A 25,862-nucleotide genomic window follows, 5' to 3' on the forward strand; every position below is an offset into this window, starting at 1 on the left:
GAAGCTAATGGAATGCTATCCCTTGTTACCAGAGGAACTGAACACAAAAGTAAGGATGGCGAACCATACTCCCACTTCCAGTTTGTATGTTTGTATTGGAATAATTACAGCAACTTAGTACCCAGCTGTATATAACCACTGTCAGGCTGTAGGCTCGATTTTATTCACCTTCTTCCACTGCCTCTCCATCCACCAGTACTTCAATTTTAAAACTATTTTACTTCTTATCAAATCCATTGCCCATCTCAATCTCTCTAACCTCCTTCAAACTTAGAAACCTCCCAGATTTCTGTACTCCTGTAAATCTGACATCTGGTGCATTCCCTGATTTCTATCATCCTATTGCTGGTGACCAGACCTTCAGCTGTCTGGCCCCTAAACTCTGGAATTCCCTTCCTAACTCTCTCTCTATCTCTCTGTCTCCCTCTTTGTCTCTCTATCGCTCTCTGCCTATCTCTCTCTCTCTCTTTTTCTCTCTCACTCACTCTCTCCTTCTGGAAGGCACTCATTGAAACCTGTGATCAAAAGTTTAAAATGATCCAGAACCTAATTGGTACTCATAAGGGATAGATCTCTACTTGCCAAAATAAAAATTAGCTATGATGGCTGAAGAGTTAGAAGAAAAATAAAGCTAAATAAAAATCATTGAAGACATGAAACCCAGTGCAGATCTCAGTACTCAAACACTGGAAATCTGAAACAAACTCGCAGAATGATGGAGGAATTCAGCAATATCTGCGGAAAGTGAAATGAAGTTAATGTCTTAAGTCCAATTTCGAGTTCAGGGTTCTGTAGGAGGGTCACTGGACGCAAAATGTTAACTCTGTTTCTCTGTTCACAATGGTGTTAGATCTGCTGAGTTTCTCCAGCATTCTCTGTCTGTTTCAGATCTTAGCAATTGGGGATGATACAAGTTGCAGAAAAGGATAATAAAACAGGTATCAATCTGAGAGTATTCCGTTTTGTATCTGTAACAGATAAAATAAGGAGAGCAACATTTCTACACATCCATTTAGGGAAACAGGGTGACAATGTCAACTCTTTAATGGTGATATCGTCATAAACATTAAAACATGACAGACATGTGAAATAATTACTCTGAGTAGAAACTTACAGCAGGGGAAGAGGCCAGCATGTTGGAGACTAGAATTTCATTAAAGAACTCAACAAAATTAAGATTTTTAAAAATGCACTGAAGAAACGAATGGTACTAAAGGATGACAAACCTCCAGGTTCAGATGGAGGACATACGTGGAAAGATTGCACACGGTAACTGTAAGCTTCTAAAGTTCTCTTGATTTGTACAAGCTGAATAAATGTTAGTCCTGGGACTCTATATCAATGCACATGTAAGCATTTCAGAGATTTTTCAAGTGGGATGACAATTTCTGGGGAGGGATGTTGCTCCAATCGAACATTCTCCCAGAGTGAAAGTGTTGGGAGAGACTTGTAACGGGTAGTCCAATCAATACGGACTAATGGACAGTCCCTTTCCCCTAACCTCTGCAACTCTAATTCCCTCGAGTTCCCTTCTGGTATTAGCCAGTTTAAGCCAAAATTCAGCGTTGGCTTGGTTAACTTGGTTTTGACTCAGTTTGAGTTAAAATTTCACTGTACTCTTTACACAGTGAAAACTGATAACCAGTAATAATCCCTCCCCTCTAAATTCCCCATGGTAAAGGGGACCTTCAGCAGAAACTGAACACTCACTACAACTCAAACTGTTGAGTTGTAACTTTTCTTAGTGAACTACTGAGCAAAATTTTTACCTGAAGGCAAAATACCTGGAGCATACCACAAAAATCTAAAATACATTGTACACTATTGTTAACTGTTCCCAAATTGACTCCAATATTTAACATCCATTGTGCATTTCTCCGAAACCTAATGGTGTGGCAACTGAGTCTAGACTGTTGTACGCAGTAATTGTTAGGCTCAGCTTAAATCTGTAGAGGTTCATCCCTCACTGTAGTCTTCTAACCAACCCTCACACACCCCTGCACTTACTCTATTTATCAAAACAGAAGTGCATATGCCATTCTTCAGAGGAATTATCTAAAAGTATGTGGGTTGGGTAGCAGTACACCTTCCAACAACTTGCATTTACATCGCCTCTTTAACACAGTAGGCAGCCTGATGTTCTTCTGGGGACTAACTATCAGGTTCGACACTAAGTCGCAAAAACAGACATTGGGAGAGGGTCATAGACATGGGCTTTGAGGAGAACCCTAACTGAGAACTTCACTGCCATATCAAAGATTCCAGTACAAAACTAGATGGTCACTGAAGGCACAACTGAGTGTGTGTTGCACTATCGTAAGCTCTGTCTTTCATAGGGGCATTAAATGGAGGCTGTTCAGCTCTTTGAAAGAAAAGAACAGCACCTTGCCTCTGTGTGATGGGGCCGATATTGTTCCCTACAAAAGGTTAACTGGTGATTATCACACAGTTGGTTATTAGAGCTTGCTGTGTATAAATTGACAAATATGTTTTCTATATTGGCTGTAATTTGTGAATATTTCGCAGACTACAGAAGAGTGTAAGACATAGGATCAGATGTAGGCCATTTGGCCCAGCGTTTCTGCTCCCTGATTCAAGGAGGTCGTGGCTGATCTGATCTTCCTCAAGTCAACTTTTCTGCATTTTCCCCATAACCCTTCATTCCTTTACTGATTAAAACTCTCATCTCTCTCTCTCAACCTTGAATATACTCAATGACCCACCCTCGACAGCCCTTTGTGGTAAAGAAATTCACAGATTCACTCCCCTCTGAGAGAAGAAATTCCTTCTCATCTCTGTCTTCAATGGGAGGCTTTTTTTTTAGATTAGACTTACAGTGTGGAAACAGGCCCTTCGGCCCAACAAGTCCACACCGACCCGCCGAAGCGCAACCCACCCATACCCCCACATTTACCCCTTACCTAACACTACGGGCAATTTAGCTTGGCCAATTCACCTGACCCGCACATCTTTGTGACTGTGGGAGGAAACCGGAGCACCCGGAGGAAACCCACGCAGACACGGGGAGAATGTACAAACTCCACACAGTCAGTCGCCTGAGTCGGGAATTGAACCCGGGTCTTACAGGCGCTGTGAGGCAGCAGTGCTAACCACTGTGCCACCGTGCCGCCCACTCTTACTCAAGGATGATGCCCTCTGGTGCTAGATTCTTTCACAAGGGGAAACAGCCTCTACATCTACCCTGTCAAGTCCCTAAATAATCCTCAATGTTCCAATAAGGTCAACTCTCTTTCTTCTAAACTCCAATGAGTATCATCCCAACCTACTCAATGTCTCCCCATAAGATAGTCCTTCCATAACCAGGATCAGCCAAGTGAATCTTCTCTGGACCACCTCCAATCCCAATCTAAAATACTTAGATAAGGGGCTCAAAACTGTTCATCCTAACCACATTTCAGCTGTAGTCTGACTACTGACAGATATCATTTTAGGAAAACCTCCCTACTGTTATTCTCTATGATCTTTGAAACAAAGGCAAACATTCTATTTGCCTTCCCTAATACCCTCTGAACTTAGATGCTAGATTTTTAAAAATATCTTGGATGACGACTTTCAAATACCTCTGTTTTATAATTTTCTGCAGTATTTCCACATTTAAATAATATTCAGCTCTTCAATTCTTCTTCACATTTCTCCACATCATATTCCATCTGCCAAGTATTTGCTCCCTGACTTGGCCTGTCTCTATCCCTCTGCACCTTCACCACTTGCCTTCCCACTTATATTTGTGTCCTCTGCAAATCTGATGATAGTCCATTCACTGACCTCATCCAAGTCATTGATATAGATTGTAAAGAATTGTGATTCCAGCCCTTATCCCTGTGCCACCCTGACACTATCCTCACCACCTCACCTCTGTATTGGATGCACTTTGAGGAAGGTTGAAGCTGTCAAAGAAATACCAATCTTTAATTCTTCCTTGCTGTAACAATGAACTGAAGCTGATATGGGGCACCACATCATTCATTAGCAAAACCAAATTGCTGCAGTGATATGGAACATGCTGCCTGAAAAGACAGTGGAATTCAGTAGGAACTTTCAAAAGGAAATTAGATGATTACTTGGAAGAGGAACACCTACATTGCTCCAGGAGACAAAGGGTGGATTGGCACTGATTGGATAAAGAGCTGACACAGGCACTGTGGGCTGAATGGCTTCCTTCTATGTTATATGGTTCGTCGATCCTAGGAAATCCAGCAGCTCTGTCTCTTCAAATAAGAAGGGAAACAGGAGAGAGTGATGTTATTAAGATGATGTGGAGGAGCTGATGTTGCTTTCATTCACTGTCTGAGCTGAGACGTCATAAAACATCTTTCATAAAACCCTAAGTTATCTCAAGAATGTGACTTAAAAGCAGTTCTAGGATTTATTTAGTAGTGAACGGAAACCTGCAACCCATTCTAAAAGATGAAAGACTTAAGAGCAATCTAGGTTTGTTCAGTATATCATTTCAGTTGCATGACATTGTAATCTTTTGCTATAAATTCTGTGTCTTATGATTCTGCTCCACAACCACCTGATGAAGGAGCAGCGCTCCGAAAGCTAGTGCTTCCAAATAAACCTGTTGGACTGTAACTTGGCGTTGTGTGATTCATAATTTTATCATTAAGATGAACAGTGTAAGTAAGTTCAACGGACTGCTCCCCATTATGAGAGAAAGATCAAGAAAGATAAGACACCATGAACTCTGCCCCAACTGTTATGATCATTGCCTTTTGGACAGTTTGGACACCATGGGAGAGTTGGAAAGGCAATTGAATGGATTCAGGCCAAGTGAAGTAGAGGCAGATTCCAAAGTAACTGATATGTATACAGACCCTGAAAGGAAAGGAAATGCAGAGGAAAGTTGTCAGAAAAATTTGACGGGTCATTGCTAAAGATGAGGCCATATCACAGAATAGTGGTGGGTGGACAATACCGATCCACATGGTCAACAGGAAGATTGATCGGGAATTGGCTTGGAAAGGGGTCCCAGAGAGAACTAATGATCACCACAGAGGAAATTAATCTGATAAACTCAGAGGACAAGATGTGGAAGAAAGTATAAAGAGAAGGGGTACGAGCAAGGAGTTCCAGGGTAAAGTACAGAGTGATGACCAATCAGAGGTTTTTGAATTCAGGGCGAAAGGGCAGGAACAGCTGTGATTTTTGGATCAGAATTAGGCTGGAGATTATGAGGGAGGGTGAACAGAGGACAAGGTTTACAGTGAGCTGCAGCTAAATGTCCCAGGGTAAACAAGACAACCTGGCCACTGACAGGGGAGAGTCTAAAGGGAGGCAATAGAGTAAATATAATTAATACAAGAAGGTGTGAGTCATCTGTGAGACCCAGACAACCATCATCCCTATGGGTGGGTGACAGCATCACAGAAACGTACCTTTAACAAGGTGAAAGCAACACTCCAACCTGACTGACAGCTTCAGTATACAGTTACCTCCTTACCCTTCGAAAACAAAGTGATTACAGACCTACAGATCCAGCGTGGTACGGTAGCACAGTGGTTAGCACTGCTGCCTCACAGTGCTAGGGACCAAGGTTCAATTCCCACCTCAGGTGACTGACTGTGTGGTTTCCTCCCACAGTCCAAAAATGTGTAGGTTAGGTGTAGGGGTCTGGGGCGGTGCACTTTGGTAGGTTGGTGTGGACTTGTTGGGCCAAAGGGCCTGTTTCCACACTGTAAGTAATCTTAACAGAAGAATTCTTAATGCTCAAACTTAAGAAGAACAGCGGGTTAAACAAATTCTTTAATTTTGAATTGATTCTGGGCTGAACAAATGACTTAATAAAAATGTTTTGTGACAAAGAGAGGATGTTGCAGAAACTCAGTAGGACTCTTCTTCAGAACTCATTTTAGACTCAAAACATTCAATCTCTCTCTCTCCACAGTTGCTACCAGACCTGCTGAGTTTCTCCAACATTCTCTGTCTTTGTTTCAGATTTACAGCATCTGCGGTATTTTGCTTTCTGTTAAATCATCTAAATACTTAACTCCTTCAGCCATAAGGCTTAAACCCCTGACATATTTGATAGTGGTGTTGATGGCTTTGTTTATAATTAAGATGTAGGAGCTTATTTTACAAAATCACATGTTACTGTGCAGTTTGTAGCTGTGCTTTTACGTTATTACAGTATACCATCAGTCCCAAGCTCAGCTATCCCCAAGAACAGATATACAGTACTCAGTAAAAGAATCAGACAGGAGATGAGGAGATTCTTTCACTGAGAAGTTTTTGTGATCTGAATAGGCCAGTAGAGATAGATTTAATAATAATCTTCAAAATGCAGTTTGATTTATATTCAGAAAGAAAAAATGCAGGGTTGGGAAAAAAGAGCAGGATGAGGATTTAATAGAAGCGATCTTTCAAATACACCAGGGTAATCTGATTTATTTTCATATTCATTTATGGGAAATGGGTATCACTGGCTGGGCCAGTGTTTTTTGCCTGTCCCTAGTTGCTCCTTGAGAAGGTGGGGTTGAGCTGCCTTCTTGACCCGCTGCAGTCCATGTGCTGTAGGTAGACCCACAATGCCCTTAGGGAGGGGATTCCAGGATTCTGACCCAGTGACAGTGAAGGAACAGCAATATATTTCCAATTCAGGATGGTGAGTGGTTTGGAGGGGAACTTGGAGGGGGTGTGGTGTTCCATGTATCTGTCACCCTTGTCCTAGAGAGAGAAGTGGTCACGGGTTTGGAAACTGGAGTTAGGTGAGTTTTGTTGAGAGTGGCCTCCTTCTATCCATGATGCGTTGATGGGAATGGGATAAATTTACCTTGTTCTACCCTCTGCCTTTCTCACCCACAGCTGTACCATTTCCCCTGCCCTTTGACAGAGCAGAGACACTGGATTGGTACAGGTCCCAGCGGATCACTGCTTATCCCTGCCTGAGATACACAAACCTCCCTTGTTCTGTTCCTCTCTCCAGAGACACTGTCAATTCTCTCCACACTTTGTTTTTATTTCAGAGCTCTGGCAGCTGCGGTATCTTGCTCTTATGCTCTTTGATGTTGGAAACGCATCTTCAACTTGCAGTGTTTTTTGCACACTGGCATCTAAGTGTGTTCACCAGAGTAACATTTGCAGTGTTGCTCAGGAACAGAAGAGCTGAAGGAAGGTCCCTAGGCCATTTGTGTGGTTTGATATGGGGCAGGCTAATTCTTGACTCTGTGTCCTATCCCCTACTGCCCACACAGTGCTGTATCTTTATTTTTGATTGAGACCTCGTGTTTATTCTTCCTCCCAAACCAACTTTTGTACTATTTACTTGGTGAATTTTTATTGATGGTTTTTTGTTCTGCTTTATAATATTCTGGGAATATATAAACTTTTTTTATGGTTCACAACTCATTCTGATTCAGCAGCATCACTAACATGTCCTCTGTATGTTAGACCTCAGTGGATCTGATGTTGCTTCTGGGCTTGGGACTTCAATAGCAAAGAAACCTTCTTGACCAGACCCTTCTCTGGTCAGTCTTCATGTACTGGCTGTTTGAGAATGTTCTGTTTTTGATTCTGCACTTGATTTTCCAGTGTGTTTCTCTAAAACCTCTCCAGTTGGGTTTTGTTCTCAGATGTTTAGTGCTAGCACATGGATCCAAGCTTGCTATTCTGTGGACACCTCATAAAAGACCATTCAGCCCATCCAGCATGTCCCAGCATTCAATTCGATCATGGCCAATTTATATCACAACTCCACAACTTTTAATCCCTTTACCTAATTTATCATCTGCTGTGTTAGAACTTTCAACAGACCCCCAACCTCAGGGGCTTTGTGAGGGGAGAGGGTCAGTGTTTCTGATTTTCACTTGCTTTCCTGTAAGGAAGTGATTTCTGACATGGTCCCTGAATGCCCTGGTTTGAGCTTTTCTCCCCCTCATTCTGGACTCCTTCATACTTCTCAGCTCCCCCCCACCCATCCCCCTTTGTGTGTGTGCGTGTGTGGGGGGGGGGTCTCACAGTCAGCAATCTGACTACAGCATTCCCTACAACTTCCATCAGCTGGATAGGTGTGGGGTGTCCTGAGATGGTGAAAGGTGCTGCACTAGTGCAAGTTTCTAAAAAACTTAACCCACTATCTTTTGCAGCGTTATCGAGACAATGAATTCAGATCAATTGTTGGGAAGGAAGTTTGGAATCTGGGATGGTTTGAACTCCCAGCATTTTCTTGTTTTAAACTTCCAGATTGTTTTTTCTTGCTTTTGAGTGAATTCCACGTTCAATCTGATTGGTTATGTTCAACCTGAAAATGAAAGTAGAAGTACCACTGCCTGGGCTGTCCATCACAAACACAGGTAACACAGCCTGAAAACAAAGATTACACTCTTGTTTTGATGTAGTTCTGTGCCTTTGTTGTCCTAAAAACTCCCCTCGTTTCGAAACTCACTCAACAGTGCTCATTATGGAATGATAGAAATTAGTTTGACATCAGGAAATTTTCCTCCTGTAGACGGCAATGATTGCACTGGATGTTATAATTAAAGTCATTGCTTTTACCCGACATAGTCTTTAACCAGTTGCCCACTCATCACTTACAAACACACACACTCATTATCTTTTTGCTTATGTGTTTAATTGCATGATACTAAAGCAATCAGGGTTTACCAAGCCCACAGAGTTAGCTGCTTCTGCAGCTTTCTGTAATATTGCATCCTCTTTTCTAATCTACAAATGATTGACACTTTAGTTGAAGATACCTTCACAGTGATCAAGGTAAACACCATGGATGCTGCCCTATCAGAGGGAGCTGCCTTTGAATCTCAAATAGTCCTGTTCCAGACAATAGCTCCCTTCACCATTTTAGATGATGACTCTTTTAATCCTTATCCTCAAAGCTGAAAATGTGTTGCTGGAAAAGCGCAGCAGGTCAAGGAGCATCCAAGGAACAGGAAATTTGACGTTTCGGGCATAAGCCCTTCATCATCCTTATCCTCAAAGCCAGGTTTAAGTGAAAGCTCACAAAGATTAGGGAGACAATGCGCAGACTGAACGGCTGCTTTGTAGGACATCTACATTCTGCCCATAAAAAAGACCCTGAGCTTCCAGTTGCCTGCTAGATTAAGACCCCACCCTGTTCCCAGGCCACCATCTGTCTCAGGTGTGCTGCAGTGCTCCAGTGAAGCTCAACACAAGTTGGACAACACAAGCTCAACACACCTAATGTCCCCTTCCCCCAAATTAGCAGCTATGATCCTCCCAGGCTGACCTCTACCCATTGGTTTGTCAGCCCAGCTGTCATTCTCTCTGGGCTCCTTTTCCACCTATTGGTTACTCCTTCCCCCACTCCAACATCTACCAACCTTTTCCTAGTTACAGTCAGTTCTGAGGAAGGCTCATAGGACCTGAATCATTGTCTCTGATTTCTCTCCACAGGTGCTGCCAGACCTGTGCTTTTCCAGCAATTTCTGTTTTTGATTCTGATTTCCAGCATCCGCAGTGCTTTCGGTTTCTTTGTTCACTGATGGTCCATCTCATTTTGTTGCGTATAGAATTCTCTTCCTTTCTATATCACCGAAACAAGTGCACTGACTGCGGTTTGGAAAATGATCCGTTGTTTGTGAAAGGATTAGGGATTCCTGAGGAGACAATGTGATCCAAGGATTCCTGTTGCTGGGAATGTTGACTCAATGTCTGAGAGAGGACAGGCTGAAGGACTTATTTCGATCCACACCTTTCTCAGGTGCTATGCTGTAGCGATGGAAGTGGTAGGTCATGCATGATCAGGTGCCCGCAGGAGGAGATACTGAGTTCTCTAAGAATGTTCCTCATGATGATGAAGGATGTTTCTGAGAGAAATAAACAGGAATTGGAAAGCAACAAAAAACAGAAAATATTCAGTGATCAGACAACATCTGCAGGGAGAGAAGAAAAATTAACATTTCAAGTTGTTGATCTATCTTCAGAACTGAAAGTTGATGGAATTTTAGAATGGAACAGAGCAGAAGGGGATGATTCAGCCCATCATAACTGGGCTAGCCCTTTGAAAGAGCTTTTCAATTAGTCCCCCTCTCCCCCTGCTCTCCCCATAATCCTGCAGGATCACAGCACCCTGGCAAGTGGGCAGTTATTAAAGAAGAACACAACAAGGGGGAAAGAACAGAGGGAACGGGAAGGTGTGTGGTAGGTGGAGAGTAGGAGACAAAAAGGGATGAAGGTAATGGAACCAAGTAAGACAGTGAAGAGGTGGGGCAAGAGGAGGTGGAAATAGCGGACTGACCGCAGAGAGGGTGTTTCAGGGAGAGAGTTTCTGGGGTAGAGTGGGGGTGGGAAGCGAGTTAGCAGGAACAGTAAAGGTACAGAGCAGCTTCCCCTCACATGTCCCAAACCTCACCCCCACCCCCGTGCCTAGGATGGATGTGTTGTCCCAGGTAAAGTGGTGTCCTTCCTCATCTGTATGTAAGGATACTAGTGATATTGGGTATGTCGTTTTGTGGCGAGTTGGTGTTCATGTATCATGGTGGGTAGTTTGCCTGTTTGTCCAATGTAGTGTTTGTTATAGTTTCTTGCAAGGTATTTTGTAAATGACACTAGTTTTGCTTGTTGCCTGTATAGAGTCATTCAAGTTCATGAGCATCCACCCTTGGAGAAGCCAAATAGAGACACGCACGAGAATTCCTAGAAGCATGGCATTCCAACTGGAACTCTATCAACAAACACATCGACTTGGATCCCATTTACCACCCCCTGAGAAAAAGAACCAGAAATGACATCACCACAGGAAACAACATCACCAACCCAAAGAAATCCAGACATATACAGGGGAACCTCAATTATCTGAATGTGATGGACGGCACTATTTCGTTCGGATAATCGATTATTTGGTGAATGGATTAAATGCCTTTCCTCTAGGGCTCGGAGTTTTTAAAGTCTGCTCTCCATTCAGGAGACGCAGCAGCACACAGTGCGTGAGACCCACCCCCAACACCGTGCAACACCTCCCCCCCACCTCCCAACTGTCCAACAACCCTCCTCCCTCCGTGCGCACCCCCCCCCCCCCAGACACCCTATGCCTCTCTCCGGGGCAGCCAGACTGTACACCAACAGTAGGGTAAGTCCCAAACTAGTGCGCGCACACACACACCCACCCCCTGCACTCCCCCCCTCCCCAAACACACACACACACACACACAGACACACGCACACACACACTCATACACACACACACACACACACAGACACACACACACAGACACACGCACACACACACTCATACACACACACACACACACACACACACCCATCCCCACCCCCCCCACACAAACACACAGACACACACACACACACACACAGAACTTTTTACTGTAACTTTTTGACTGGTTCCATGTTTGCCCTGTACAGGACAATGTTGGAGAGATTTTCTTGGGGGGTGGTGGGGTTTAGGACACACCCCTGTGTAGAACTCCAGGGAAAGTGTGGGGAGAGAGGGCGCGGAAGGTCAGTCATTTGGAGACTGTTAACAAAAGACGCGATCACTGTTAGAAACATGTCTTTGATGTAATGTTTCTATTGGGACCTCGAAATCTCTTTCGGATAATTTTCAGATAATTGGTACTCAGATAATTGAGATTCCTCTGTAAATAGAAAGCAGGAATCATCAGCAGTGCTTTGTCCGGGGGCTCACTGAAAATGTTACCTAGTATGGTGATGAAACGTCTGAAAATGAACCTCAGCCAGCAAACCTACTTTCCTGATCATTTAAAAGAAAACTTATTTGGGTCACCAAAGTTCTTTAGGGTTAGAAATCTGCCATCCTTACCTGGTCTGGCCTACACGTGACTCCAGACCCACAGCAATGGGGATGGTACCTAGCTGCCCTCTGGGCAGTTAGAAATAGACAATAAATTCTGCGTTGGTCTGGTCAGGGATCGTCCATGCTCCGTGACAAGCTGCCAACACAGGGGTGGTTCAGGTTGCTTACGAAGGGCAGAGGGACAGGCAGAGAGCCTGTGAGAGTGGGCAGCACTGAGCACACCAACAATCTGTCAGAGGAGTTGGGGGGGGCATGTGGCCATGTGACATTGGGCCAGGTCAACATCACCTCTGCAGCATGTCCCAGACCCTCACACAGCAAACAGCCGGCAAGGGGAATCACACACACAGCACGGGGCATCACACACACATGGCACGGGGCATTACACACACGGCACGGGGCATCACACACACATGGCACGGGGCATTACACACACGGCACGGGGCATCACACACACATACGGCACGGGGCATCACACACACACGGCACGGGGTATCACACACACAGCACGGGGCATCACACACACAGCACGGGGCATCACACACACAGCACGGGGCATCACACACACAACACGGGGCATCACACACACGGCACGGGGCGTCACACACACGGCACGGGGCGTCACACACGCAGCACGGGGAATCACACACACAACACGGGGCATCACACACACGGCACGGGGCATCACACACACAACACGGGGCATCACACACACGGCATGGGGCATCACACACACAACACAGGGCATCACACACACGGCACGGGGCATCACACACACAACACGGGGCATCACACATACGGCACGGGGCATCACACACACGGCACGGGGCATCACACACACACGGCACGGGGCATCACACACACAACACGGCACGGGGCATCACACACACACGGCACGGGGCATCACACACACAACACGGCACGGGGCATCACACACACATGGCACGGGGTGTCACACACACAGCACGGGGCATCACACACACAACACGGGGCATCACACACACGGCACGGGGCGTCACACACGCAGCACGGGGAATCACACACACGGCATGGGGAATCACACACACAACACGGGGCATCACACACCCGGCACGGGACATCACACACACAACATGGGGCATCTCACACACACACAACACGGGGCATCACACACACAACACGGGGCATCACACACACACAACACGGGGCATCGTACACACGGCACGGGGCATCACACACACACGGCATAGGGCATCACACACACAACATGGGGCATCACACACACACGGCACGGGGCATCACACACACAACACGGGGCATCGTACACACGGCACGGGGCATCACACACACACGGCACGGGGCATCACACACACACGGCACGGGGCATCACACACAACACGGGGCATCACACACACAGCACGGGGCATCACACACACGGCACGGGGCATCACACACAACATGGGGCATCACACACACGGCACGGGGCATCACACACACAACACAGGGCATCACACACACGGCATGGGGCATCACACACACACGGCACAGGGCATCACACACAACACGGGGTATCACACACACAACACGGGGCATCGCACACACAGCACGGGGCATCACACACACAATATGGGGCATCACACACACAACACGGGGCATCACACACACAGCATGGGGCATCACACACACACAACACGGGGCATCACACACACACACAACATGGGGCATCACACACACACAACATGGGGCATCACACACACAGCACGGGGCATCACACACAACACGGGGTATCACACACACAACACGGGGCATCACACACACGGCACGGGGCATCACACACACAACACGGGGCATCACACACACGGCACGGGGCATCACACACACACGGCATAGGGCATCACACACACGGCACGGGGCATCACACACACAACACGGGGCATCACACACACAGCACGGGGTGTCACACACACAACACGGGGCATCACACACACAACACGGGACGTCACACACACAACACGGGACGTCACACACACAACATGGGACATCAAACAAAGTGCCATGGCAGAAAGTCCTTGGGGATTATTCCTTATTGGGTGGAAAAGGGAACACAGTCAGTCGGGGCTGGGGGGGGATGTGTGCGGACACACTCGGTGAGGGGCTTCTTTAATTATGCGACACGGTGTTAGCTACAGTCGGTCATGTGCTTGTTCCTTCCAGAGTCTAGGGATCTGTGTCTGTGTGCACAAATCAGGCCATGGTCAGCCTTGCAGGTCAAGTACAAACCTGCCCGGAGTTCCCAGAATATTCCACCGCCAGCCCGGCACAGCCTGTGTGTCCTGTCAGTGTCTGAGTGAAGAGGACCCATTCGCTCTCTCTCCCTCTCCCTCTCTCTCTCTCACAATCTAATTTATACTTATCTTAATACTGTTTTCGTCTTTCACCGCCATTAATAATCCCTTCGGCTTGTGCCCTGGGCCTCTGCTTCTGTCAAAGTTACATAAAAACATTTTCCAGCCCTTTTCAGTTCTGGATCAGAACAACACCAGGCTCCAAACATTAATCTTCTCTCTCTGCAAACCTGCTGAGTTTCTCCAGAATTCAATGTGTTTGACACTCTGCCTGATTACTTGCTGCAAAATTACATTTTCTTTGAAGGCGTTCTAGCCCTTCGAGGGATTTATTATGGCAACTAAATCTAAGGTTTAGCAGTCTCCTAATGACAGGCCTTGCTGGAGGAGCCTGAGACAAATCTGGAATGTTCGAAAACAAGCCACTGACTTTGTTAGAGACAACAGTTAACACAAATAAAACCCTCAAGGGAAACAGAACTCAAACTCAAGTGAAGTCAATCACAGCCTGGTCTACCTGTAAATATACCGTCACCTAAAGAGTAATTCACTGTGAGGAGATACTGTACATTCAGGTGAATTACTGTAATAAGATTTATTCATCTCTTTTCTGGCAGGAATACAATCATTAACACAAGGATCATCAACTTGCAGCAGCCTGGCCATTAACTTAACTATCTGCTTTGACATTTCTTCACCACAAATAGTGATGATTGCTGCTGGAATGACTTTGAGCTCTCTGTTTATTACCAGCGCTACAGCAATAATGGGGTGGGGTCAACTTTAAGTCCCGCTTTCCTGAACAGAGTGGAAAACTGGGAGGCAAGAGAATTTCAGATGAGGGAGGGCCCAAGGGGGGGAGGGGAGGTGAAGGGTGAGGGGTGGAGGTGGGACTGTGCCACAGTGACAATATTGTGATCTGACACCACAGTTCCAGCCCAGTCATTGGCTCCTCTCTTAACCTTCTCAATCAGTCACAAGGGAGGGTTACACTCCAGGTCTAGATGGGAGCTCTCAGAGTTTGATTACAATCTGTTCACCAGATCAAAAATAAAGAAGACAATTCCAACATATTTTCAAGTGAAAGGGAGTGGAATTTTATTATTCATTAAACTTGGAGAAAACCAACACATACACACACACACACACACTCACACTCACACACAATCACACACACACACTCACGCACACACACACACACACTCGCACACATACACACACAAAATCTCCCTCACACACACAGTCTCCTTCACACACACACACACACACACACACACACACACACACACACACACACACACACACACACACACACACACACACACACACACCAAGTTATAAGGCTCTAAAAGGAAGGGGATGAGGACAACACTGTCTAGTACAGACACAGAGAATTACAGCAAACCACCCCCCGAGTTGCAGATTGTAAGAGTCTGTTGGGTTGTGAAAGAGAAAAGTCCCAAATCCGAATGTTTCTCTGGTGTCTCTGCTCTGAGCTGGCAGAGCTGCCTACATCTTTGAGTTCTCAGGAAGTGCTTTTCATCAATTTGTTCCTGAGCTGGAGAGAGAAGAGACTGAGAACACGGTGGCACAGTGGTTAGCACTGCTGCCTCACAGTGCCAGAGACCTGAGTTCAATTCCTGCCTCAGGTACCTGACTGTGTGGAGTTTACACATTCTCCCTGTGTCTGCGTGGGTTTCCTCGCACAATCCAAAACAAAATGATGCAGGTTAGGTGACTTGGCCATTCTAAATTGCCTGTAGGGGAATGGGTGTCGGTGTGGACTTGTTGGGCCGAAGGGCCTGTTTACTTACACTGTAAGTAATCTAATCTTGAAAGATTGATCCTTCAGTTAATGTCACTTTCTCTCCTTTTCAGTGCAAAGCAAGTGACTAAAATATAGTTCATTGAATTTTCCAAGTCTAACTCAAACTGTGGTGTCCCTTTATCCCTTAGTAATTGTCGTGTGAGTGTGAGTGTGAGTGTGAGTGAAGTGAGAGATGTGAATCTCTCCATTAAATCAGTAAATCCCGTTCTGTCATGTTTGTTCATTTCCTGCCTCAGGTGATAAAAGCAGCCATTTTAGGGCAGAAATGTCTTTTTTGAAATCATTTCAGTCCATGAACAGTCTCAGGTATTAAAAATCATACGATGGGTGTTGAAATTGACAGCTTCTTTTCACAATGATTATAGAAGCAGGTCTCCATCAGCCCTCGATCTTACAGCCTGTACTCGCCTCAGAGGCGTGGATGTTGACCTCTGTAAAGATGTAGAGGTGCCAGTGCTGGATCGGGACAAAATCAGAAGTCACCTGACACCAGGTTATAGTCCAACAGGTTTATTTGAAATCACTGCCCCTTCATCAGGTGAAGTCTCTGTAACCTCATGAAGGAGCAGCGTTCTGAAAGCTCGTCATATCAAATGAACTCTGGACTATAACCTGGTGTCATGTGACTTCTGACTTTGGCCATTGTAATGACTTAGCAATCCTCCTGTCATAAAGAGATGCTGGTTTGCTGTTAAATCATTGGAACACAGGAGGTTGAGGGACAACTTGATAGAAGTTTATAAGGTTATGAATGCATGGATAGAGTGGGAAGTCTGAGGCGTTTTCCCAGAGTGGAGGGGTCAATTACTAGGGGACACAGGTTCAAGGTGGGGTTGGGTGGGGGGGGAGAAGTATAAAAGAGATGTATGAGGCATGTTTTTCACACACACAGCGCGGTGAGTGCCTGGAACACACTGCCAGAGGAGGTGGGGGAAGCAGACACAACAGCAGCATTCAAGAAGCACCTGAATGAACACATGAATAGGAAGGGAATAGAGGGATATGGATCCTGTAAGTGTACACAGTTTTAGAATGGAAGGGCAAAATGTGTCAGCACAGACACGAAGGGCCGAAGGGCTGTTCCTCATTCCGGATGAAGAGCTCATGCCTGAAACGTCGATTCTCCTGCTCCTCAGATGCTGCCTGACCTGCTGTGTGTCTCCAGCACCACACCCTTCGACTCTGATCTGGGTCACTGTTTGCTCTTGTCCCTGAGCTAGGATCAGAGCACACAATTCCAGGTTAAGACTTGGGGGAAGTGCTGAAGGAGTGCTGCACTGTCAGAGGATCCACCTTCTGATCGAATCAAAACCCAGGTTTGTTCTCTTGAAGAAACTCAGGGGGAGTCCTCCCTCGTGTCCTAACCAATCCTTCAACCATCATCACAGAAAGCAGCTGATCTCCTCATGACAGTGCTGGTGCTTGTGGGATCTTCCTGTGCAGAATTTGGCTGCTGTATTTCTGACAATGGTGACTATGCATTTGATGGATGTGAAGTGCTTTAGGACAATGTCATGAAAGGTGATAGAGAAATGAAATCTTGTCTTTTTCCACACTGTCTCTTCGCGATCATTCTCAGTACCTTCGTGTCTATCATCAGTCACGCAACAGGCTGAGTGGTTCGAGTGTAGGCCCAAGATGGCTGCAGTCTCTGCAGGGAGGCGGATGGGGTTGTCCGCCCTCCATGATTCGGTCTGCTTAATGCTCAGCTCCTGGCCCAGTGTGTGATTCCTGTCGCAAGGTCAGTGGGTGTGAGATTCAACGTTGTTAAATGCCCCCATTATGGGTTACCATGGGGACGTATCCCAAACTGACACCTTGGTTCCTACAGAACCGGTTTAACTGGAGGGAGGTTAGTCTCAGCAGCCTCCTGTGAGGAACTTACCAAACTCTAGAGAGGAATAAAGAGAGAGAGAGGTGTTCAGTTCTTGTGAATACACAGGGGCTGGTGATTGGTCATCTCAAACCCAGACTCTGTCCTCTCCCCCAGCAATAATAAAACACTCAACAGGTTAACTACAGCCACCAGCTGAGTCTATCTGTCTGTGCAGAGACCAGGGCCTTCAGCTCTCAATCCGGGAGGGAAGAAACCAGCAGATGATGGGGTTTGTGAGGCCCATACACCCAGGCCTCATGGAGCTGTAGAGAGACCAGGCCAGCTCCCACCAACACCAGCAGCACCAGCAGCAGCTGGGGAAATTCATATTCAATCCATAAACCAGAATGTAAAGCCAGTCTGAGGGTCAGTACCAAACCCATCAGCTTCACTAATGGCCTTCAGGGAGGGAAGTCTGCCATCCTTACTCGGTCTGGCCCTACACGTGACTCCAGACCCGCAGCGAGAGGGCTGACTGCCCTCTCGTTAACCCTGAGGGTAACACTAATTCAGTTCATGGTCCAGACACGAGACGATAAAGAGAAATTCGGGAGCCCTCACGGGGACAGACTGTACCCAATCAGCTGATTACAATTCCACACTGCATAAACGTTTCATTTGCATAACACCTTTCACAATCTCAGGACATCCTGAGGTATTATCTATCCAACTGAGCACTCCGCTAACATATAGTTACAGGAGGAATTTTATTAGATTAGATTTCCTACAGTATGGAAACAGGTCCTTAGGCCCAACAAACTCATTGCGCAGGGGGCTGTGGAGGCCAAGTCACTGAGTGTCTTTAAGACAGAGCTAGACAGGTTCTCAATTAGTAAGGGGGTCAAGGGTTACAGGGAGAAGGCAAGAGCATGGGGTTGAGAAACATATCAGCCGAGACTAAATGGGGAATATTCTAGTTGGGCTGAATTGCCTAATTCTGCTTCTCTATCTCATGGGTTTAATAATTGTCAACACGCAATAATATTCAACTAACAAATGCACAGAACAAAGAACAACAACAACACAGATGTGTGTACACAGGGCTGTGGGTGTGAATGTTGGGGGTGATGAGTGTGTGAGTGCGTGTGCATACGTGTGTGTGTGTGTATGTGTGCCTGTATGTGTGAGTGTATGTACATGACAGTGTGTGAGTGTGCGCGCACGCATTTATGTGTATGTGTGAGTGCACGTGTATGCATGTGTATGTGAGCGCATGCGCGTGTGTACACCTGTGTGTGTGGGGGGAGTATGTGTGTGAGAGAGAGAGTTTGTGTGCATATATGCGTCTATGTGTGTGTCTGTGTGTGTGTGTCTGTGTGTATGTGTGTGTCTGTGTGCACGTTTGTGTCTGTATGTGTATCTGTGTGTGTGTGTGTATGTATGGGGGGGGAGCGCAGTAGAGGAGGTCTGTTACCCTGTGGGGACAGGGTGCTGTGAGTTTGTGCGTTAATATTTACCTGTGAGGTCAGGCCAGGCTGCTGTGTTAGATCCAAAGTTGCGAGGGTGGGAATTTTGGATTCGGAGATTTTCCTGCCCTCCTTCCCAATTTTGCAATGCCTGCCTGTGAAAGATCAAATCACGGAGTCACCCGTGGCCGGAATGTCGGGATAAACTCAAATCAGCAATTATTGTAACCATCTGCTCTGGACCTGAAACCGGCCGGTCAGTTTGCTCACAGTTTAGGATCTTGATTCAAAGGGGATTTACAGCACAGAGACAGAACAAAACCCAAAATCCACATCAAGAGAATAAAGATGCTGGAAATCAGAAATAAAAACAGAAGTTGTTGGAGGAACTCAGCAGGTCTGCGGAGAGAGAAACAGAGCTGATGTTTCGGGTCCAGTTTATCCAAACTGTTTCTGTGAAAATGTTTCTCGTGGATTCCCTGTGGACTTATTATGGACAATCACATGTCATAGTATTGTACAGCACTAGCATGGCCCTTCAGCCCATTGAGTCGGTACTGTCAAACTGCCAATCTCCCACAAGCAGGAACCAGCCTCTCTCTATTCACTCAAGGAACTGAATATCTTCCTCCTGGTTTCTCCTTTAGCTGAGGGTAACCCTGACCAGCTCTCTCCAACTGACTCGATACACTGCACCCGGACCAGCACAAACTGATAGAATAACTTTTAATTATTGCTTAACCTATTTTTCTGATAATAATCTGTTCAAAGACATTATTGCACAGCCCTGGAGCACATGGGACTTGAACACAGACCCCCAGGTCCAGAGATAGGGACATTACCACTGCACCACAAGAGGGCCCCTGAACCGATAGAATAAAGTTGCTGCCAGGGAGTGGTTTCAGCTTCATTAAACACAACAACAAAGTGGCCCATCAGATTCAAAGCTACACTCATTTATAAAGGGCAGACTGGCCCATGTAATAATGTACAAGGTGGACCAGAACAGAGGGACTGTTGGAAATGACCAGATAGGGAAAGAGAGACTCTAGGGAGAACCTGAGAGAGGACTTCAAAATAATGAATTCCACTGGTGGGCGAGATCCAATCCAGGGGCCGTCACCATAAAAGGGATCCTAATAAATCCGATCAGGAGAAATGTCTTTCCTCAGAGAGTGGGGAGAATGTGAGACTCGCTCCCACAGGGACTGGGCTGGGATGGATCAGGGCAAGTTGGATAAACCCATTGAGGGACAAAGGAATGGAAGGCTGGTGGATGTGGTGTGTACAGGGAGAATGGGAGGTGGCCAATCTGCAACAGAGACCCAAGACTCTTTGGAGTGAAGGGTCTGTTGCCATGTGTGAGGTTCTAATGATGCTGAGAGTGAGGATGGAAAAGGAGGGGATTCTCCCTGTGTGCTCCCGTCTCTTACCTGCTGCAGCTTTTATCTCTGGGAGATGCAGATTCACCCTCTCAGGTTTAAATACTTCTGGCTTCTTCTTGTAAATTACTGAGGATCTCTCCTGATTAACAGAAGGTTCGGATTTCTCTGTTTCATGCTGAAGAGAACAAAAACAGACTCCATTTCAAATCAGTATTCATCAGAAACCACACAAGGAACCACACACTCACACATGATACACTGCGCCTGGACCAGCACAAACTGACAGAATAACTTTTAATTATTGTTTAACCTATTTTTCTGATATAATCTGTTCAAAGACATTATTACACAGCCCTGGAGCAGGTGGGACTTGAACACAGACCCCCAGGTCCAGAGATAGGGACACTACCACTGCACTACACGAGGGCCCCAGAACCGATAGAATAAAGTTGCTGCCAGGGAGTGGTTTCAGCTTCAAACTGCACAACAGCTTCATTAAACACAACAAAGTGCCCTCATATGCACTCACACACACTCACACTCACACTCACACACTCTCACACTCACACACACTCTCACACACTCACACTCACACACACTCACACACACTCTCACACACAGTCACACACTCTCTCTCACACACTCTTACACTCACACACACACACTCAAACATACACACTCTTTCACACACAGTCACCCACACACTCTCTCATACACACACTCACACACTCTCTCTCACACACTTGCACATTCACACACACATTCACACACACACACACACACACTCAAACATACAGACTCTCTCACACACAGTCACACACACACTCTCTCATACAAACACTCATACACACCCTCTCACACACACTCACTCTCACATACACACGCTCACACACACACTCACTCACACACACACACTCGCACACACACACACTCGCACACACATACACACACACACACTCAAACACACACTCACACAAACAAACTCACACACTCACACACTATCACACACACATGCACTCACACAAACACTCACACACACACTCACACAAACACATACACACTCACATATGCACTTACACACACTCTCACACTCACATATACACTCACACACACACTCTCACAGACACTCACACACACACACTCTCATAAACACACACAGTCACACTCACACTCACACATACACACACTCACACTCTCACACTAACATATACACTCACACATACACTCTCACACACACACACACACAAACACACTCACACTCAAACACTCACTCACATATACACTCACACACAGTCACACACTCTCACACACACACACTCACACTCACATACACACACACACAATCACTCACACACATACACTCACACACACTCACATATACACTCTCACGTCACCAACACTCACACACTCACTCACACACACTCTCACACACACAAACTCACACACACTCACACTCTCTCTCACACACACACTCTCACAAACTCTCTCTCACACACACACACAAACTCACACACACACACTCTCACACACTCACTCACACAAACACACTCTCTCTCTCACACACACACACATGTTCACACTCACACACACACTCAAACACACTCACACAAACACACTCACATACACTCACACACACACTCAAACACACACTCACACAAACACACTCACACACACACTCACACACACACACCGTCTCTCACACACTCACACACTCTCTCACACACACACACTCACACACTCACATATACACTCACATACACACTCACACACCTCACACACACTCACACTCACACTCACATATACACTCAAACACACACACTCACACACAAACACACTCACACTCAAACACTCACACTCACATATACACTCTCACACTCACACACACGCACACACACTCACTCTGTCTCACATGCATACTCACGCACACACACTCACTCACACACACACACTCACATATACACTCAAACACACACACTCACACACAATCACACTCACACTTACACACTCACATATACACTCTCACTCACACACGCACACACACTCACTCTGTCTCACATGCACACTCACGCACACTCTCACACTCACACACACACACACTCACACACACACTCACATATATACACACACACACTCACTGACACACTCACACAAACTCACACACACACTCCCTCTCACACACACATATACATTCACACTTACACATACTCACACACACACATTCACTCTCACTCACACACATACACTCTCACACACACAAACACACACACTCTCTCTCACATACACACACTCACTCACAGATGCACACAAACAAACACACTCTCTCACAAACACACATTCACCCACACTCACACATACACACACACACACACTCACACTCACACACACTTACACTCACACTCAAACAAATACTCACACACACACTCTCTCACACTCAGACTCACACACACACACTCACACATACACTCACAGACATACACATTCTCTCACACTCACACACACACGCTCTTACTCTCAGACACACTCTCTCACTCACTCACACACACTCTCACACTTTCTCTCACACACACACTCTCTCAGACGCACACACACTCTCTCACAAACACACACTCACCCTCACACACACACAAACACTCACACACACACACGCAGACACAAACACACTCACATACGCATAAACTCACACACACACGTACACACTCACACTCTCTCTCACACACACACACACACACACACACACACACACACACACACACACACACACACACACACACACACACACAATTCCCATGAGGGATGTGGGTCATTGGTCTAGGGGTATGATTCTCGCTTTGGGTCTTCTACTGAGCAGATTTGCGAGAGATCCTGGGTTCAAATCTTGGACACGCCTATAATTCTTAACTTGTGCAGAAACCACCCGATTCATTTGGGGTGGTGCTGTGGCTCAGTGGTTAGCACTGCTGCCTCACAGCACCAGGGTCCCAGGTTCGATTCCCGCCTTGGGTGACTGTCTGTGTGGAGTTTGCACATTCCCTCCGTGTCTGTGTGGGTTTCCTCCCACAGTCCAAAGATGTCCAAGCTAAATTCCCATAGTGTTAGTTGCAGTAGTCAGGGATGAATGTAGGGGAATGGGTTTGGGTGGGTTGTTCTTCAGAGGGTCAGTGTGGAATTGTTGGGCAGGGCCTGTTCCCACACTGTAGGGAATCTAATCTAATCACTCAGACACAATCCCTGTGAGGGATGTGATGTCAGCTAACCCCTGTAAAGGGGTAAAACTGTGAAAGGAAGCATAGCTTTACACAGAGGTCAGGGACCCAAGCCGTTTATGTGAATTATTTCAGGGTTAGACCATGGGAAGTAGTAGCACAAAATAGGCCATTCAGCCCATCAATTCTACTCTGCCCTTCAATGAGATCACAGCTGCTCTGGTAATCCTTAACTCTACTTTCCTCCTCTCTCCCCCCCAAACCTTCATTCCCTTCCCAAATATCGTTCTGTCTCTCTCAGCCTTGGATATCGTTCATGACTCAAGCCCCCCACTACCCTTGGAGGGAAGCAATTCCTCCTTATTTCTGTCTGAAATGGGTGACCCCCTACTCTGAGCTGATGTCCCTCGGGTCCTAGACTCCGCCACAAGGAGAAACAGCCTCTCTACATCTCCCTGTCACGTTCCTCTCTGAATCCTGTCTGTTTTAGTCAGGTCACCTCTCAGTCTTCTAAACTCCCAATGAGTACAGGCCTGGCCTGCTCACTCTCTCCTCATAAAACAGACTCTCTGTCCCTGGACCAGCTGAGTGACCCTTCCTCTGGGCTGGCTCTAATGACTTCTCAAGATTCGGGGTCCAGAACAGTTCACAGTTTTCCGGCTGTGGGTTAGGTACAAAGAGGAACTGAAGTCGCTGCAATTTTTCTTAAAGCAGAGGCTAACTGGGGATTTAATTGAGCATTGAAAATCCTGCGGGGTATCAGGGAGAAGCTGTTTCCATCAACAGGAGGGTCAGGGGTGGAGGCACAGTGCTTGAAGAGGATCCCCCCTGGGTGAAGGAGGGGAAATGGAGCGAGAGAGTTCTCCACCCACACCGACTACCCCTTGGCCATTCACCAGCCGGAGAACAGAGAGGTCGCTTCGAGGCCTCAGCTGGGATTGGCCAGGTGATCTGGACTGCCGGCTGTGCTACTGGGAGACGCTTCACTGCTCTAACTACAGAGTGCTACAGCCCACAGGACCAGGTACAGGCACTTATGAGGGGAATGGGGACCCTTGTAAACTGTCGGGTAACGCTTGGGAGCATTAACAAGACAAGGGAGTACACACTGAATGGGAGGACCCTGGGAAGTAGGAAGGATAAGAGGACCCTAGATGTACATGTCCATAAATCCATGAAGACTACAGGACAGGTAGATAAGGTGGTTAAGTTTATAAGACACTTAGACAAAACATTGAATATAAGAGCAGGGAGGTTATAACGGAGCTGTATATAACACTCGTTAGGACACAGCTGGAACACTATGCAATTCTACATCCGCACTATAGGAAGGATGTGGCTGCACTGGAGGGTGTGTGGAGGATGTTGTCTGGGATGGAGCGATTCAGCGATGGAGAGAGACGAGAGAGGCCGGGGTTATTTTCCTTAGAGCACAGAAGGATGAGGGGGACAGAATTCTGGGGGTCAGAGATAGGTGAGGGTTAAATGACTAGGGATACAGATATAAGGGAAGAGGCAGGAGGTTTCAAGGGGATGTGAGGAAACCCTTTCTCACCGGGGGGTGGGAGAGTGGTTGGGGTGGGGTAGTCTGGAACCCACTGCCTGTGAGGGTGGGAGAGACAGAAACCCTCATTACATTGAAGAAGGATTTAGATGTGCAGTCGTTATGTTATAACACAAAAGGCCAAATGTTGGAAAAAGGGATGAGAATAGACAGGTGTTTGCGAGCAGTGTCCATACGATGGGCTGAAGGGCCTCTTTATCTGCTCAACCATGTCTCCCTGATCCCCAATAATTTGTGGTTTCGGCGCCACTTGCTGGCAGAATGAGGTACTGCACATGTAGCCCCATCCTGAGCAAACATGAAATGTTCTCATCAGAATGACTGACCACAGCAGTAATTTATCAAACTAACAATCGCTTTGAAAACAGAACAAAAATTTCATATGAAAAAAAGATCCACAGAATGCTGTGATGTTCTGCTCATTTAGAGTGGATTTGGCAGCTTCAAGGCTGAGGCAGTTCACAGTAAGGTTTCCTACAATGTTGTGGGAAATTAACTCACCAGATCCT

General features: G+C 46.4%; 1 protein-coding gene across 3 annotated transcripts in view; it reads right to left on the minus strand.

The window, feature by feature from the left end:
* Positions 1–8,925: 8,925 nt before the first annotated feature.
* LOC132833250 (cyclin-dependent kinase-like 2) overlaps positions 8,926–25,862 on the minus strand; it is a 71,903-nt gene continuing 54,966 nt past the window's right edge. The window contains exons 11-13 of one of the 3 annotated variants that reach the window (XM_060851373.1): positions 20,635–20,761; positions 19,253–19,356; positions 9,712–9,803 (exon numbers count right to left, since the gene is read on the minus strand). In XM_060851373.1, coding sequence (XP_060707356.1) covers positions 9,783–9,803; positions 19,253–19,356; positions 20,635–20,761 — 252 coding nt within the window. In that variant the 3' untranslated portion in view covers positions 9,712–9,782. Of the gene's footprint in view, positions 9,804–19,252; positions 19,357–20,634; positions 20,762–25,862 lie in introns of those variants that run through there. The other 2 variants (XM_060851374.1, XM_060851375.1) reach the window with 2 other exon arrangements.

This window comes from Hemiscyllium ocellatum, chromosome 36 (assembly GCF_020745735.1).
Source record: "Hemiscyllium ocellatum isolate sHemOce1 chromosome 36, sHemOce1.pat.X.cur, whole genome shotgun sequence".
Lineage (NCBI taxonomy): Eukaryota > Metazoa > Chordata > Chondrichthyes > Orectolobiformes > Hemiscylliidae > Hemiscyllium > Hemiscyllium ocellatum.